The sequence below is a fragment of the Zeugodacus cucurbitae genome, chromosome 6, assembly GCF_028554725.1.
Source record: "Zeugodacus cucurbitae isolate PBARC_wt_2022May chromosome 6, idZeuCucr1.2, whole genome shotgun sequence".
Classification (NCBI taxonomy): Eukaryota; Metazoa; Arthropoda; class Insecta; order Diptera; family Tephritidae; genus Zeugodacus; species Zeugodacus cucurbitae.
The window spans coordinates 67,957,260-67,973,659 of NC_071671.1; the positions used below are offsets into that span (position 1 = coordinate 67,957,260).

General features: G+C 34.3%; 2 protein-coding genes across 5 annotated transcripts in view; both read left to right on the top strand.

The window, feature by feature from the left end:
- LOC105212154 (probable nuclear hormone receptor HR3) overlaps positions 1-16,400 on the top strand; it is an 81,614-nt gene that overhangs the window by 27,622 nt on the left and 37,592 nt on the right. The window contains exon 1 of one of the 3 annotated variants that reach the window (XM_029040110.2): positions 15,427-16,331. The exons of the other annotated variants lie outside the window; for them this stretch is intronic. Within the exon in view, the coding sequence (XP_028895943.1) occupies positions 16,205-16,331 (127 nt within the window). The 5' untranslated portion in view covers positions 15,427-16,204. Of the gene's footprint in view, positions 1-15,426; positions 16,332-16,400 lie in introns of those variants that run through there. 3 annotated transcript variants of the gene reach the window in all.
- LOC105212153 (myb-like protein AA) lies at positions 1,611-15,081 on the top strand. 2 transcript variants are annotated; one of them, XM_054233239.1, is made up of 2 exons: positions 1,611-1,790; positions 12,688-15,081. In XM_054233239.1, the coding sequence occupies exon 2, from the start codon at positions 12,972-12,974 to the stop codon at positions 13,554-13,556; it is 585 nt and encodes a 194-aa protein (XP_054089214.1). In that variant the 5' UTR covers positions 1,611-1,790; positions 12,688-12,971; the 3' UTR covers positions 13,557-15,081. The 2 variants fall into 2 exon arrangements, with proteins under 2 accessions (XP_054089214.1, XP_054089213.1); XM_054233238.1 differs by lacking the exon at positions 1,611-1,790 and adding an exon at positions 1,834-3,466.

The window sequence follows — 16,400 nt, forward strand, 5'->3', positions numbered from 1 at the left end:
GATTTGAACTCCACTCTTCACCCTGATCACTTTGGTATATATAACCCGATATCTAACTCGTTTAGTTTTGGGTGTTACAAACAACCGTTATGTGAACAAAACTATAATACTCTCTTTAGCAACATTTGTTGCGAGAGCATAAAAATTGTGGCCCCCTCGAACTTGTGTTGGATGAGGATTACCATAACTTGCATCAAAATTATCAGCAATTTTGAATATGAACCTATGACAACTTGAATGTTTAAATGTCTCAAATAAAATTAGCATTTATTTTCGTCCCTCCAATTTTATATATGTATATCTCCCAGGTACCCTTTTAAGCAGTACAATTCAATCAAGTCAGAAAAACTATTTTTTCGTTGTCAAGCCTAAATATACATGTGATCCTATAGATATGTATTAATTATGTATGTTTTGTTTTTAAAAAATATGAATCAAAATATCTATCTTTATATACGTACGTACATACATACATATCTGCCTTTATGCTTCCGCCACCACAACTTACATATAGACATGCCTTCCACCAGCCTCAAAAGCGCACTTTGTAAACAGCTGTTTCGAAAACGCTTTACAGCTTGCATACTCTTGCCGCTGCAAGCAAAGAGAGCGATGTAATGAAAGAGCGCGAAGTCATTTTTAATGAGAATTTAAACGCTTACCAACACAAGCACACAGTGTGCGCTCTGCAAGCTCTCAGTTACAGCGGCAGCGCGCTGCGCCAACACCACCATCATCATCAAAACCAATACTCGTGCGTTGGCTAGCATGTGAATGATCGGCGAAAGCAAAGAGGCAAAAATCGCGGCACACAAATACCCACTCAGCACAGGCGAAAACTATCTATAGTCATTGGCGTAGTGTTGTGGCTGGCGCTGCGCTCTTTAGCTGTATGTTTCATTTATAAATATTGCTTTGGCTGCACAAGTTCTGCTTTATAAGTAGGTATGTGTGTTTGCCCCCACCACGTCACAGAAGTCGGCAGCGCTATCCCGGTATGCCCGTTGCTACTCGCGCTTTTCCCGATTGCTGCCGGCTCTTGGCGACTGCGCCGCACCACCACACTCGTGCACTATCGCCGCTCGCATGTTTGTGTGTGTATATGTATAGCTAAATGCTTATGTAGCTTTGGTACCGTTCGTTTGCTCAGCAACTACAGCAGTGGCTACCGCCTGCCGTCAGCACGCCGCCCCCCGCGCGCGTAGCACGAAGCAAACTATCCAGAGCATTGCGTAGCGAAATGAATATCGGTGAGTATGTGAGTATCTGTGTGTGTGTTCGTAACTCTTCCCGGTTGCTACTTTGTGCGCTTTGGCTCTTCTTTTGCTGCGCTTTTGTTGGCAGCGCCGCCAACACTAGTTGTTGTACATTAGTTTTGAGTGTGTATATGTGTGTGTTGGTATGTTTCAGCGCTGCGCAGTTGCTGCCACTGCCACTGCCACAACGCTGTGGCAGCGACGTCACTCGGCGCTGTTGTTGGTGGGTCTTTGCTTGTCGTTGGCGCTGTGCTGTTGTTGTAAAGTCCGCGCGCGCGGCAATGTGGAGCGTTGACGATGATGGAATACAACGAACTCGATAACATTTTGAGGCAGTCTTTGGCTACACTTCGCATTGAACGTATCGCGGATATGTTGCGTTGCCTCGCGTTGCGTACAACATCAACAACATCATAATCATCAAATTATTCTCCACTTGATGTAGTACACCACTCAATACAATTCTACAAAATTCGATTTGAAATTACATTTGAAATTTTTTTCATTACGCATTCACGTACATGGATACTCTAGGTATTGCAAGCAAAGAAAAAATTAAAATTTATTTTGAAAAATTATTTAATAAAAAAGATTTTGAATAAGAAAGTAAAGAAAAGTGCAAAGTGCTGTGTTTCAAAGTGACGTTTGAACTGTGTGTGTGTCCTGTGTGTGCAACTCCAACGCAAAACGGTTACGTTACGTTATATATTTCAATTTTAAAACGCTTACGGATACGCGCTAACGGTTTATTATTAAAGTAACTGCGTTTGTGGTTCCGCGGTTGCGTTTTCCAATTGAAAACTTCGCACGAAATCTGTAAAAATTGTCTTAAAGCGGCAAACTAACGGTCGGTCGTTTGGTCGGTCACTCGGTCGCAGGGTCGTTGGACGGTCGTTGGCTTACAGCCGTCGCTCGTTGGTGCCTGCATCCTTGCGCCTGCAACACCCATCACCTAACTCCCCTTCCAACTCTTCGCGCTCTGTTTCTCTCTCTCTATCTCTCTGTTTATACCGCACACCGCTTGCGCAATGCGCCACCTTGCCGGCTGGTGCATTGAGGCCGGCCGCTAGATGCAGGAGCCTACAAAACGGCACTTGCTGTCAGCCAAACACCCAGCCGTCCAACAGACACCCCCCGGCAAGCGACCAGCTGCCCGGCTTTCCTGGTGCGTCGCGCCTGCAACCAGCGCGCACGAAGTCGTCGTCGTCGTTGTCGTGTAGTCGTGTCGGCACACATCGTTCGCAACGCAACAATACACACACACACACACACATAAACACTCGAGCGATGCACAAGCTGCATTGCAGCACTCAGCAGCAGCAGCAGCGGCAACAACAACAGCGGGCCGTTAGAATAAAAACGCTGCAATACGGTGCGCGCCGCAGTGACGGAAGTGACGTAATTTCCGAAACAGGAAGCAGCCGCATAGCGCTACAGTGAGCGAGTGCACGAGCGCCCGAACGAACGCATAGACAATTTCAATGGCCAACAACAGCAGTGTCGTGCTGCTGCTGCTGGCGAACGTTCAGCAAAAAACTAGGAGGAGGCGAAAAACTGTGAATGGCAAAAATTGAAGAAAAAATGTGCAGATTTTTTGAAATCAAACAAAATTCAATGTGTTCAAAATGAAAATGAAAATGAAAAAAAAAATATGCAAAGAAAAATGAAGAAAATCTATAATCATAAAATAAGTAAATAGCAACAACGCGTGTGCATTTTCAAAACATAAAAATTAAATAAGAATTAATTCTGAGCATAAAATATGATTTTTGAAAATATGAAGAGCATATCAACAATAACAAAAACCTACATATTTCTTCTTCTGCGAAAATATTGAATTAAAAATATAAAAAAATATTTACATATGTGCCGAAAATCAAGCGAAAACCAAACAGCATGAAAAGTGCAGTGCTCAGCTTAGTGCAAACGAAAAAAATTGTGTGAAAATATTAAGTGATAATAATAGAAAAACAGTTGCAAATCAAGCCAGATATTTCGATCCAATGAAGCGACCGCCGCAAAGCCGCTAATGAAGCGCGCTAGCAGTCGAGTACGTTGCATGGATATGCGTTGGATATGCGTACGAGTATTACAGCTGTGGTGGTAGTAGTTGGGCGTTGAACGGAGCATAGCTACGCATAAGAAAAATTATATAAATACGAAAAAAGGCAATGCCAAGCGTAATAGCCGGGGTGTGAATTATGAAAGAGGTGCCTACTTATGTACTTTTACCCCCAACCTTTCCACAACCCTGTGCCACCCCTCGAACATGCAAACCGTAATCCAAATTGTCGCAAAACAAAATGCAAACGAAAGGCAAAATTCTTGGAAAAGACAAAATTTAATTGAAAATCGAAATGTTTGGCAAAAAAAAAATAGCGAAAAATTGCTGAACAATTTGGAACGATAATAGTTTATTGAAAATATGCAAAAACTAATCAATATTTTCGGACACAAAATTCGATTTTTCGACAAAATATTATTAAACAAAAAAATCCCAAAAGCAATTAATTTGCGTTACAAAATCTATTATTAAAAATCAACCACAAACAATTTTCGAATAATATGAAATAATAAGCAATATTCTTTTTTTAATATTTTCACCATCAAAATCATCAGCTTTCATTGTACAAATAGATATATCGCATTTATCTGAATATAGTATTAAGTCTGCTGGCTGCATTGTCTATGTGATGTTCTTTAAGTCCTTACATATGTAGATATAAAAATTCTAAGTTATAAATATTGTTGAAATTTTCACCCGAAAAGGCTTTATTGAAACATACATACTTTTGCAAAGTAATTTTTTTGCTGATTTTCAGTGTGTAACTTTTGAGAGTAAATTCGTCAAATCAAAGCAATACTCGCCATTATTTAAATACACCATTATTTTGAAAACACCACCCAACCTGCGTAAAAAAAATTTGATAATTTCTCTAATCGTTTATGACCACTTCTTTCCAAATACTCTCCATAGAACTTTTAAAACATTTTTCCATTTAGATAGAAAATACTCAAATCTTAACTCAAATTTGTTAGTCTTAGAATCCGTAATTATTTTAATGGAAATTTAAATAATATAATAACTATTTCTTTGAATCAACTCCATTTAAACAAGCAAACCTAAATCCATTAATTGCATTAAATATTCGTTTTCGTAAAAAAAAAAATAATTTTTTAGTTGCCAATTTTTTTATTTAAATTTTAATTTATTTTTTAATTTAATTTTTTTTATAATTTTTTTTTTTATGAAAAATAATTTATTATAATTATTAATATTTTTTTGAATATAATTTTTTTTTTTCATTTTTTTAATGAGTCAACTTTTTGACAACTTTGAATCAACTCCATTTAAACAAGCAAACCTAAATCCATTAATTGCATTAAATATTCGTTTTCGTAAAAAAAAATAATTTTTTAGTTGCCAATTTTTGTATTTAAATTTTATTTTATTTTTTAATTTAATTTTTTTTATAATTTTTTTTTATGAAAAATAATTTATTATAATTATTAATATTTTTTTGAATATATTTTTTTTTTTAATTTTTTTAATTAGTCAACTTTTCGACAACTTTGAATCAACTCCATTTAAACAAGCAAACCTAAATCCATTAATGCCATAATTTTCGTAAAAAAAAATAATTTTTTAGTTGCCAATTTTTTTATTTAAATTTTATTTTATTTTTTAATTTAATTTTTTTTATAATTTTTTATGAAAAATAATTTATTATAATTATTAATATTTTTTTGAATATATTTTTTTTTAATTTTTTTAATTAATCAACTTTTCGACAACTTTGAATCAACTCTATTTAAACAAGCAAACCTAAATCCATTAATTGCATTAAATATTCGTTTTTGTAAAAAAAAAAATAATTTTTTAGTTGCCAATTTTTTTTATTTAAATTTTAATTTATTTTTTTTTATAATTTTTTTTATGAAAAATAATTTATTATAATTATTAATATTTTTTTGAATATAATTTTTTTTTCATTTTTTTAATGAGTAGAGACAATTTTTTACAATAATCGCAATGTTTTCCAATTATTACTAATTCACTATTATATTAGGAAAGACAAAATACTTTCCTATGTTATGTCTTTTTAAAAATTGCAATTATTTTTTCTTTGCTCCTAATTTTTTTTTAATTTAATTGTTTATATTATTCAAAGTTGCATTTACTTTTTACAATACAAACGCAACACAGAATCACCGAATAATCTATGTGTCGAAATCTAAATCATTAACTTCACATTAATCAATTCCATGATAGCGGCGACATTCCATTAAGGCTTAATTCATATTTTTTTCATTTTCCGATATGAAAAATATTTGTGAAAATCCACCACCAAATTATATGACCTCTGCAAATGCACATAAAAAAAAAATAAATTCAATCAGCAATGCACATGAAACCCAAATTTACGAGTATGTAATGGCATATAAATATAAAAGTTAATATGTATATATACATATGCATATGTATGTTAGTATGTTTTTGAATCTATGTGCTCTGCAGCACATCCCCTCATTTGCGAGTGAGTAACTATTTGGCCTACATTTGCAATGAATTCCTGAACAATTAAAAGCGCATCTTTACTCAGCACCAACACGCAGACATTTGCAGACAGACAGCATGCATTGCATATGCAACCACACACACACACACACAGACGTGTATGTTTGTAGCACAGTGTAGTAGCCACAGTGCGTTGCTTTGTGTCGCTGCCGCCATAGAGCAGCCAAGCAAGGAAATAGGCAAGCAAGCAAGCCAGCTAGCCGATGTATGCGAACAAACTTGCATAGGACAAAAATGATTCTCTATAGCTTTCTATGATTGAGTGCACACACTCACGCACGTGCATACATACAAACATATGCATTATACATAGCAAACGCTTTCTTTTGCGAGCGAGTCGAGCAAAGTCTTCAAAAAACTAAAAAACCAAAAAATCAAAAAAAGCAAACAATAAAAAAGAACAACCACCAACGGCAGTAGATTACAATGCAACGAGCGCAAACTATTAAAAGCGATCCACCGTCATGTTGCTGATGTTGTTGTTGTTATTTTATATTTTATTGGCTTTTGGGCTTTTTGTGTGCGTTTTGTATGGGCGTATGTGTGCGTGTGTTTTTTATTGTCAGCAAACATAACTCATTGTAAGCGCTGATAGCAAACGTACCCAACTGAGCAGCAATCAGTTCCACGCCAAAAGCAATAATAACAACAACAGCACCGTTGTCCAATTTTGAAAATAAAAAAGTCAAAAATTTGGTAAACGTCTACGAAGACCGAGCGATAGACTAAACACTGTCTACTAGAGGCGATAAATATTGCCACAGTACGAGAAAGCATATGGTGTGTTCCAATAACTTTAGACTGGCGGTGGTATTAGGCTACTATGGGTTAGTACTAGTCCAACAGTTCTGTTAATACTGAGAACTCTGTTGATATTTGAGAGAGAATCCATAGTTATCAAGAAATATCATATCAACAAATAATTCTTGAAACCTCAGAAACAAGTTTTTATTTCCTAAAAGAGACTTCTTAAAGCGCAGTCTTCAAAGTCTAGTATCTTTATTTTAAATAATATGGTTTTTAAATAATATTCCAGCAATTATTACCGTTCTTATAGCTAAAATAGTTAGTTCTTAAAGCCCTCAAATTGTCAAAGAAATCTTTTTCAATTTAGCTATTTTTTTTATTAATTTTCTGATTTTCTATTTTTTTTTTGGAAAATTAAATAATTATTTTTCAAACAAATTTTAAATTGTTTTTATATCACTCAATAGCTTATATGTATTTAATACCAAACTAGTGTTTCTCTAAATAAAATGCTAACATGTTTAATGCAAGCGCTTAAGCAAATACACTCTAATGCATAACAACAACAACAACTGCATATATCAAAACTATCCCCAAACTCATTTCATGCTTACACTGCTGTTTATCTACATACATACGTACATACATTACGTACTGTTAGTAGAACAAAAGCTATGTATGTAGCCTACCCAGCAGGCAGAATAAGAAACACTTTAGTGCAATCATACATATCTACATTCAGAGTGTATATTTGAGTGTGTGTGCGCGCTCATAGAATAAGCATTTCATTTGTTTCACAAAGCACAAGAAGAACAAGCGAAAGAAATGGAGAAATGAAATGTTTGCTGTTGTTGTTGTAATAGTAACAGTATACGAGTACCGTACGTACAAACATAGCACTTCTCTTCTAGCATAGGTCATTGGTCTTTTTCGGCGTCAACGACACGACGCCTAGCCAAGCAACCAACTAGCAAAGCAATCTAGAGTTCTGTACGACGACGTTCACGTCGACGTCGCTGCTAACGCTATCGTAGTAGTGTAGTCGTCGACGTCGTCATCATCATCGTCATCATATAGCCATTTTCTGACGTCTCAGTCACAGTTATTTCTGTTGTGACTACAAACACGAACGAACACAGCGGCAAACTTAGCGCAGAGTGTGGCGACGAGTGTTGTCATGCTGAGCGAGCTTGCGCGCGGTGTTGAAGGCGACGTCGAAGTGGTTATGAAAACGGTGAATTGGAATTCGGTGAATGTGTGAATGACTTTGTTGGGGTTGATGGGGTAGTTGGTTGGGTGCGAGCCGGTCAACACCGGGTTTTATACGATTTGTTGTAGGCGGCGAATGTTTGCGACTGTTTGCCGCGAACTGTTAGATTCATACACTCTCTATGTGACTGATTGTCTGCCGGCTGCATTAACAGACTACTCGCGATCTATTCGATTGCTTATCTGTAAGCTGATAAAATTACAAACAGTTATATGTACATACATATGTATGTACCACAAAGTCATTCGAAATCAAAATCGGAAGTCATGCAAATGTTTTGTTGTTATGTGTAGTGTGGGAAAAATATTCAATTATATTGTATTACAATTTATTTTGGTTTTTATGGAATTTATCTTTATTGCCAAATCACATAGAACTAGATACTTTAGGCTTTTTGATTCAGGTTGGATTCGCTTATTGAGGTGTATAAAGCGGTTAAAGCTCCACAGTTTCGAAAGACAATGTCTAAATCACTTTGTAAAACCTTTAAATTTGCACTTATCTGGTGCAAAGGGAGTTTGTTCAAGGCCAATCGTTCTGGTTCCCAATATAGTTTAGAAAGAGCCCACTTAATTTGAGAAAAAAGAGCCCAGAGCAGAAGCAGAAAATGTAACAGACCCTCGACAGACGCTACGAATTCTTTCCCTACTTCATCCACTTTACTATTTTTTCAATCTCTACAGATCGAACCTACATTGGAACCATCAGACCAACAGTTGAGTTTTTTTTGTAGTTGTTTCTAGCAAGATTTATAATAATATAACACAGTAAATATGTATATTTGTTTATAAATCAAAAATCTCCTGGCAATGAGCTATTAATATTTGACATTGTACCGCCAAATCATCGTTTAATTGCGCCAACGTGTGTGGCCTGGAAGAACCCGCTTCCAGAAACACTGATTGCCACTGCAAAATTGACAACAAATGGCATGCATTCAAACATAGAGAGAGCATATATATGTAATTTACCGGCGAATATAATCAACTGTGGGTTCTGCAGATTGCATCGTTCTTTTTTTTTTTTTTGTTTACCCGAGATCTGCCGCTTGACTTTTTTGGGGCTTGTAGGCCGACTGTTTGCTGCCGCATACTGCCGCTGTTGGCATGTTGCATGTGCATAAATAAAATCATTCTATTTTTTTTCATGTTGTTCCCTACTTTTAAGCCTGTCTTCTGCGCACAAACACACAAATCTGCCACAGCGTTGCATGGATGCATTGCCGCATGCTTATATTTTTATATGCCACATTATAATCATACCATTTGCAGTTAGTCGCGCGACGAAGTCAATTTCTCCGACAATTGCTGTTGGCACAATTTCTGAGCAGCGCGGTCGGCAGCAATTAGCAGCGCAGTCGACTGCACTGTGCGCCACGTTCGTGTTGCGTTAATGTAATGTTATGATTCGTTGAGTTGTTTGTTGTTGCTATTATAGATGTTGCTGTTGCTGTTGCTGTTGCTGTTAGTGCTGATGTTCTAGGCAGCGCGCTGTTGTAACTGTAACTTGCTGACGTCGCACATACATACATACATACAATCACATTGTATGCATACATGCTAAGAAATAACTGTATAACTGTATAGCGCTGCCTCTATGATTATTCAGTTCAGTTGGCTGCCCCAGTGTTGTTGCTTGAATGGCTGGTTGTGCTGCTTGCTGGCGGCTCAAATCATGGTGACGTATTCCACCCATTCCATGGCACTCAGCGGCTGGTGGTAGCGTGCCAATCGCACTTACCAACAAGTATGCGCATATACAGTTATTTTATATATACATATATAGGTGTGTGTGCGCTGTTTTTGTTGTTGTTATGTACATATGTAAAATGCTTGTTAGACAACAGTGTAAACATGTTTATATTCGGTTAGATACCGGTATTCTAGCCGCCTTTGGTTACCTCGCTATGGTTACATATTTGAAACGTTTATTATATACAGACATACATATAGACAGATACATACATACATATTTATATTTAAGCTAGATACATATATACATTTTGACATATATATATATATATGTATGTATATGAATGAATATGTATAAAATTCAATATCTAGTAGGTAGAGGTATATATATATATGTATGTGTGTGTGTGTGTGTTTTTGTTGGTATTTGTGCATTTCTTTTTATGCCTGTATCTGTGTGCCTCTGTGCCCGCGTTTGGCCTGTTGTTTTGTTCTGCTGTTCTTCGCTGTCACCAACGTCGAGCTGTGGAGCTTTAGGTCATAGAACTTTTGGGCTCCTGCTGTTCTGCTGCTATTGGATTCTTTCTTTTTTCCATTTGCGCTATGTGTAGGTCTGTCTGTGTGTTTGAGTTGGTTTCCTCGTTTTTTTACTGTTGCTGTTGCTGTAACTCAGTTGCTTTGCTCATCGTCAGCGTGTTGCAGAGATTCCACATTCACACACTGCAGCCGCGCATACCAAGGCATTTTTGTTGGGTCAGCAGTGATTCATTGAATTAAATTATATACTGTATACATATGTACAGCTCTATACATACATATGTATGCATGCTTTAATATTTAATGAAATATCTTTAAATATCTGCCGGATAGCGCTCTTAAATTAACGCAAGCCATCAACACCTTCGATATAAATGGAATTATGCGGATATTTTTGAGATTTCTGCTGATTTATGAGCTGTGGATTCAATTAATTGAATTGCGAGTGTGTATATATAAAATAATTAATAGCAGTAAGATTTCAATATATTATCTCTTTTACTAAGATTAAAACCTAGTTGGACGCTTTTAACCCCATCAACCTTTGGAAACCTAATTTTGTGGTGAAAATCGCTTTTGATTTTTTGATTGTTATCAATTTTCATGGCTTCAAGTATTTATTTGATTCGTAAACAGTCCAAAAATTAATTTTAAATCAGTTTAAATTTAGAATTTAAAAATGTTTACTATGAGAATATGATTGTCCTGGTTTTAGTGTCTCAGAAGCGAGTATTCGATAATCAACTCAAATTCAACTTGGCAAAATTAATGTGACTAGAAATAAAACTTTCTTAAGGGCTTTTGATACATATCGATGTACTTTTATTAAAAAAAAATTAAGTCTGAGCTCTTTAAAAATCATTTATATATTAAATTTAATTTTCTTCATTCATTTAACTTTTCCGAGTCAGCTCGCGATCTTATTAATTGCATTTTCTTTATAAAGCCAACAAATACTATATATAGGTATTCACGTTTTGTATATTTGTGGCGCTAGTAGTGAGCACGTGATATACTTGTACACGGAAGCACCCCACAATCGTTTATTTATCGATTTTTCGCTGCCAGGCAACCCATACATGCACCAAGTGGAAAATAAACACACACTCACTCACACAATTATAGAAGCAGATAGAGATATTCATATAAATACTCGTATATGCACTCAAATAAGTGTCGTGTGGATTTATGTAAATATAAACATACACACATACGAGAGTGTAAGGGACTGCGTGTATGCGTATGACAAATGCATATGCTAACACACCCACCAGTAGCGGAAAATGTTTGTCGGCATTTTTTGTTTTCTATAGGAGTAGCCTATAGTAAGGCGATGGGGCTTGCTGGAAGCTTTCGTGCTACATAACTATATACATATGTATGCTTATATATGTATGTATTTTTGTTTTTGTAGTTACAATGCATTCTTCCACATGTTATGCTTTCATACATATGTATATACAATTATATATATATATATAAACATATGTATTTCGCTATATGCCTTTGCTTATCATTCCTTAAACTCATCGTAAGCAACAACAACAATAACAGTGCTGGTATAATTGTGCATATACATACATACATTTATTCATTTCAGTATCATTGAGGAGCGCTTGTAACTCCAACAATAAACAAACCGGCTCCAATATTTGCTCATCAATTGATATTGGGGTGCGTGCGACAGTTGCGTTGGTGTGAAAAGCAACAGCATCCCTCAAGCGCATTAAGGCGTATAAACAACAGTGACTGATAGCATTGAACTTGTTACTAAATACAGGTTATATGCATTGCAAAGAAGCATATGAGAAATACATTTGCTTAAATCTAATATTAGGAGAGCAAAGCAACTACAGCCATGATTGCTATCCACGGGCGCTGTCTGAACGGGTGATATTGTTTGTTCGATTCGCTACTCTCTAATGCTTGGCGAGTTATACTTTTGAGTACCAAAAACAATTACAGACCTTTGTACCTATTAGTTTATACATCGCGTATAGTAGTATGGGATATATCAATTTTAAAAAGGATTAAGGGCACCGCCTTCTCCTCTGATTAGGTTACATAAATATTCTTTTGATTAGAATGGGAAACTGTTAATACATATAAGTATTCGCTCATAGCTTTATCTCATTAAAGTAATTTTTTTGAATCATTTTAACTATAAAACTGAACAATTTTATGGGGCACTGTATGCACTGCTGCATACTCGTAAGTGCTCTCTAATATTGAGGTATATTTAACATAATTGAGTAGCCGCTTAACATAAATATAATCATATGTATCCATAGCTTTTCTCACGTCAGATTATATATGTACATATTTATATGCGTGCATCATCCCTTCAATACGCGTCCACTTCGCGTCTAACACTTGACCAGCCAACAGACAATCGAGTTTAAAGGCGATAATTGCCATTAAATTGTGGTTAAAATATATTCTAAATAATATTGCTTATTATTTCATAAACGAAATTGTCATACCTCTCACACACACACACACTTAACGAATAATCCAACCACAAACACTACTAACAAACCCGCTTAACCAAAAACAACAACAACAACAACAAATTTTATTAAAAGTTTTCTTCATTAATAAATAAAGCGACCTCACCAGCAAATAAAAAGGCAGACAAAAAAAAATAAATATATTAATTAAAAGCAAAAACAACGTAGTATATACATGAATCTCTGGCAACGCAGAACAAAAACCACAACTTGTGTACAACAACAACAAGAAAAAAAGTGTAATATTCAAAAAATAAAAAAAAACGCAACAATAGTAATAAAAAAATATATAAAAATATTTAAATAAAAAACAACAACAACAATAACAACATTAAAAGTTGAAATGGACTCGTCGCCGCAATTGTATAAAATAAATTCCAAATGTCTTCCGGAATAAATTGTCGTGAAATTTTCGTATTTTTGGAAATCTTAATTTGGAACCAAAGGGATCATCAGAAGAAGAGAAATCATAATCAACAACAACAGCAGCAGCGAAACAACAACATTAGTGATAGTGACCAGCAACAACAACAACAACCACACAACAACGCAGTGAAAGTGTTAAAGTGTAAAAATAACAATAACAATAGCAACAACAACAACAACAATAATAACATTCACCAAACCTGCACCAGCAACAATAGCAGCAATAGCAAACACAACAGCAACAACATCAGCGGCGTTAGCGGTAGTCAAAGTAGCAGCAGCAGCAGCAATAACAAAAGCCAAAAAATCAACAATTACACGCATTGTGCTGGTCATCGTCAGCAACAACAACAACAACAACAGCAGGAACAGCAAGCGCATTTAAAATATTTCCAACAACAGCAACAGCAGCTGAACAACGCCAAATGTAATAATATCAAACTCAGCAACAACAACAACAACAATACGCATACAAACCAACTGAAATTGTTGCAAAATCAAATGAAAATCGCACGCAAAGCCTGCACCAGTAACCACTAGTGTGTGTCTTTTGGAAGGGAAAAAAGAAATTTCACAAAATCCATCAAAAGAGGAAGTAAAATTTAAGAAATTTCTACAAAAGAAGAAATTCCGCAAACGGTTTGCGAGTTGGCACTTAGACGCCACATCGCCACATACACAAACAACAACAAATACATACGATTGTGTGCGTGTCTGCTGCCGAGAGCGGAGCAATCAAAAGAGAAATTTGAAAAAAAAAACTTTAAAAGCGCTTTGTTGTTGGCTTAGAGACGATGTACACACACACAGCAAAAGCGCATAGCTAAATTTAATGATTTTTATAACAAAAAAATTTAATGATTTTATAATTTAATTTACATGCGCGCATAAGTCAACGGACGGAAAAAAGTAGCCAACACTGCCAGCGAGTAGCGAGTGTTTTTTGTTGAATGCATAAACTATTGGGACAAAGCTGATTACGAAACGATTTGTTGTTTTTTTTGTTGCAACGATTGTTTGAAAATTAACTGTTTCAAACAATTCGCTCTAATTGTTCGAACAAGTGTCTTAGAATAAAATGAAATAATAGTTAAATAATTGAAAACAAAAAACGTTAAATAATCTACACACGCATACATATATAAACTATATATACAAATACAAGCAAATTCATATATATATATATTAAATATATATACAATATATAAGTTGAAACTTCAATGAGAAACTATTAATTAGTAAATAACCAGCAAATAGTACCTTTTCATAAACAAAATATTAATAAAAAAATAAAAATAAAAACATTAACAAATATATATACGAAAAGCAGTAACAGCAACAACAACAACAGCAAATTTAACAACAACAACGTTTAACTTATATACAAGCATAAAATAAAATTAGAAAAATTTAAAATAAAAATTCGAGCAAAAATTTATAAAAACAAAGCAGCAGCGGGAAAAAATAGCGGCATCATTTAAAAAAAAAACCAACAACAAAACTGTGATACTAATATTTCACATTTACATACATACTTATAGTATATACATAGCAGTTGCAAACGTACGTAAACGGGTTAAAAATCAGCTGCGAAAGCGTATAGTGAATTGCGTAACTGCAGCCAACAACAACTTTTGAAAAATTATATATTTAACAACAAAACAGTTTCAAACTTTATAAATAAAAATAATAATAATAATTCAACAAGTACCGTAAATCCTTACAAATTTATATACACACCCATACTTATATATAACTATGCACATATAGTACATACATATGTCGTAAGTAAAAAAAAAACAAGCATTTTTGTATACTTGAAAATTTCAAGAAAAAAAATTAAAGCATTTTGTTAAAAAAAAAAATTGAAAATAAAAACTTTTTCAAAAACTTTTTGAAAATCTCTCAGAAACTTGAAGTAATTAAGACAGGCTTACAAATAATTACTTTCAAAAACTTAAACGCGTTACGCAAATTAACTAAAAATAATAATAAAAATAATTTTCAAAATCACTAAAATTAAAAAATAACTGTAAACAAGTTTAATTTACAAGCAAATAACACACACACACACACAACTCCGAAGTGCAATGGCCCCCCTGGCAAAAAATTAACATAAAAATAAAATATTACAAATATATTAAATAAACTTATGCAAAGTATACATAACATAGCATAGCATAGTCATAGCGGTTAAAGTTTTTTGTATAAAAAAGTGGTAATAAAGATGACGCTGATAATTGAAAACTGTAATGCAGCATTTCAAAAATTACATTGCATTATTAAAACGTAATAACTGTTAAAAAAAGATTACAAAACTTTTTTGAAAAAAAAACTAATTTTTTGCAAACAATTAAGTTAAACATTTTATTTGTGACAAAAAGAAAAAAAATTTTTTAATTAAATAAAAATTAAAAAATAAATTAAAACAATAAAAAATAAATAATAACGAAATGTGCGCAGCTGCAATGCCTGCGGCGCGTAGACGAGGACGCAAGCTTTTGAAAACTGCAATTTGTTTAAGTGCAAAAATTTTACACGTCGCGCAAAAATTTTCAAATTGAACAATTAAACGCGAAGTTAATTAATAAAATTCCCACAAACAATAAAAAAAAATTAAAAATACAAAATAAAACGCGACAGAAAAATTGCAAAAAAACGGAAGCTGTGCAACACAACACAAGCGTCGACAGCGAGTGTGCAACAAGACAAGCATAACTACTACAACAACAAACGTATAAATAAAATAATTAAAAAATTTAATAAAAATAAACTGCATGCAAGCAGCAACAACAACAAAAAATCAATAAATAAGTTATTAAAATAACACACATACATACAAGCAAAAAGCTGCAACTCTGTCTGTAGCTTGCTTGGTTGGCAAAAACACCATTTAAAACGCTTTTCTCACATACCAACAACACCTACAACAATAATAGTAACAACAAGCTATTGAAGCTGAAAGTTTCGTAATAACAACAACAAGAAAGCATATAAAAATAACAACAACAACAACAACTACTATTAAAATTTTACAAAAACATAAGCACACACATACATTGTTAGACAGCAAAAGCAAAAGCAAACTTACACCACAACAACACACAATACAATACAAACTAAACTAAACTAAACTAAAAAAAGTGCAACATTACCAACAACAGCAATAACAACAACAAATTACTATAATGTATACGCAACGTATGTTTGACATGTGGAGCAGTGTTACATGCAAGCTGGAAGCACACGCGAACAATTTAGGGCAAAGCAACGTACAATCGCCGGGACACAACAACTCTAGCGGATCAATAAAAGGTAAAAAAACCAAAAAAAAAAACAAATAAGCAAAATAAAACACAAATTTACAACAAAAACTGTATATAG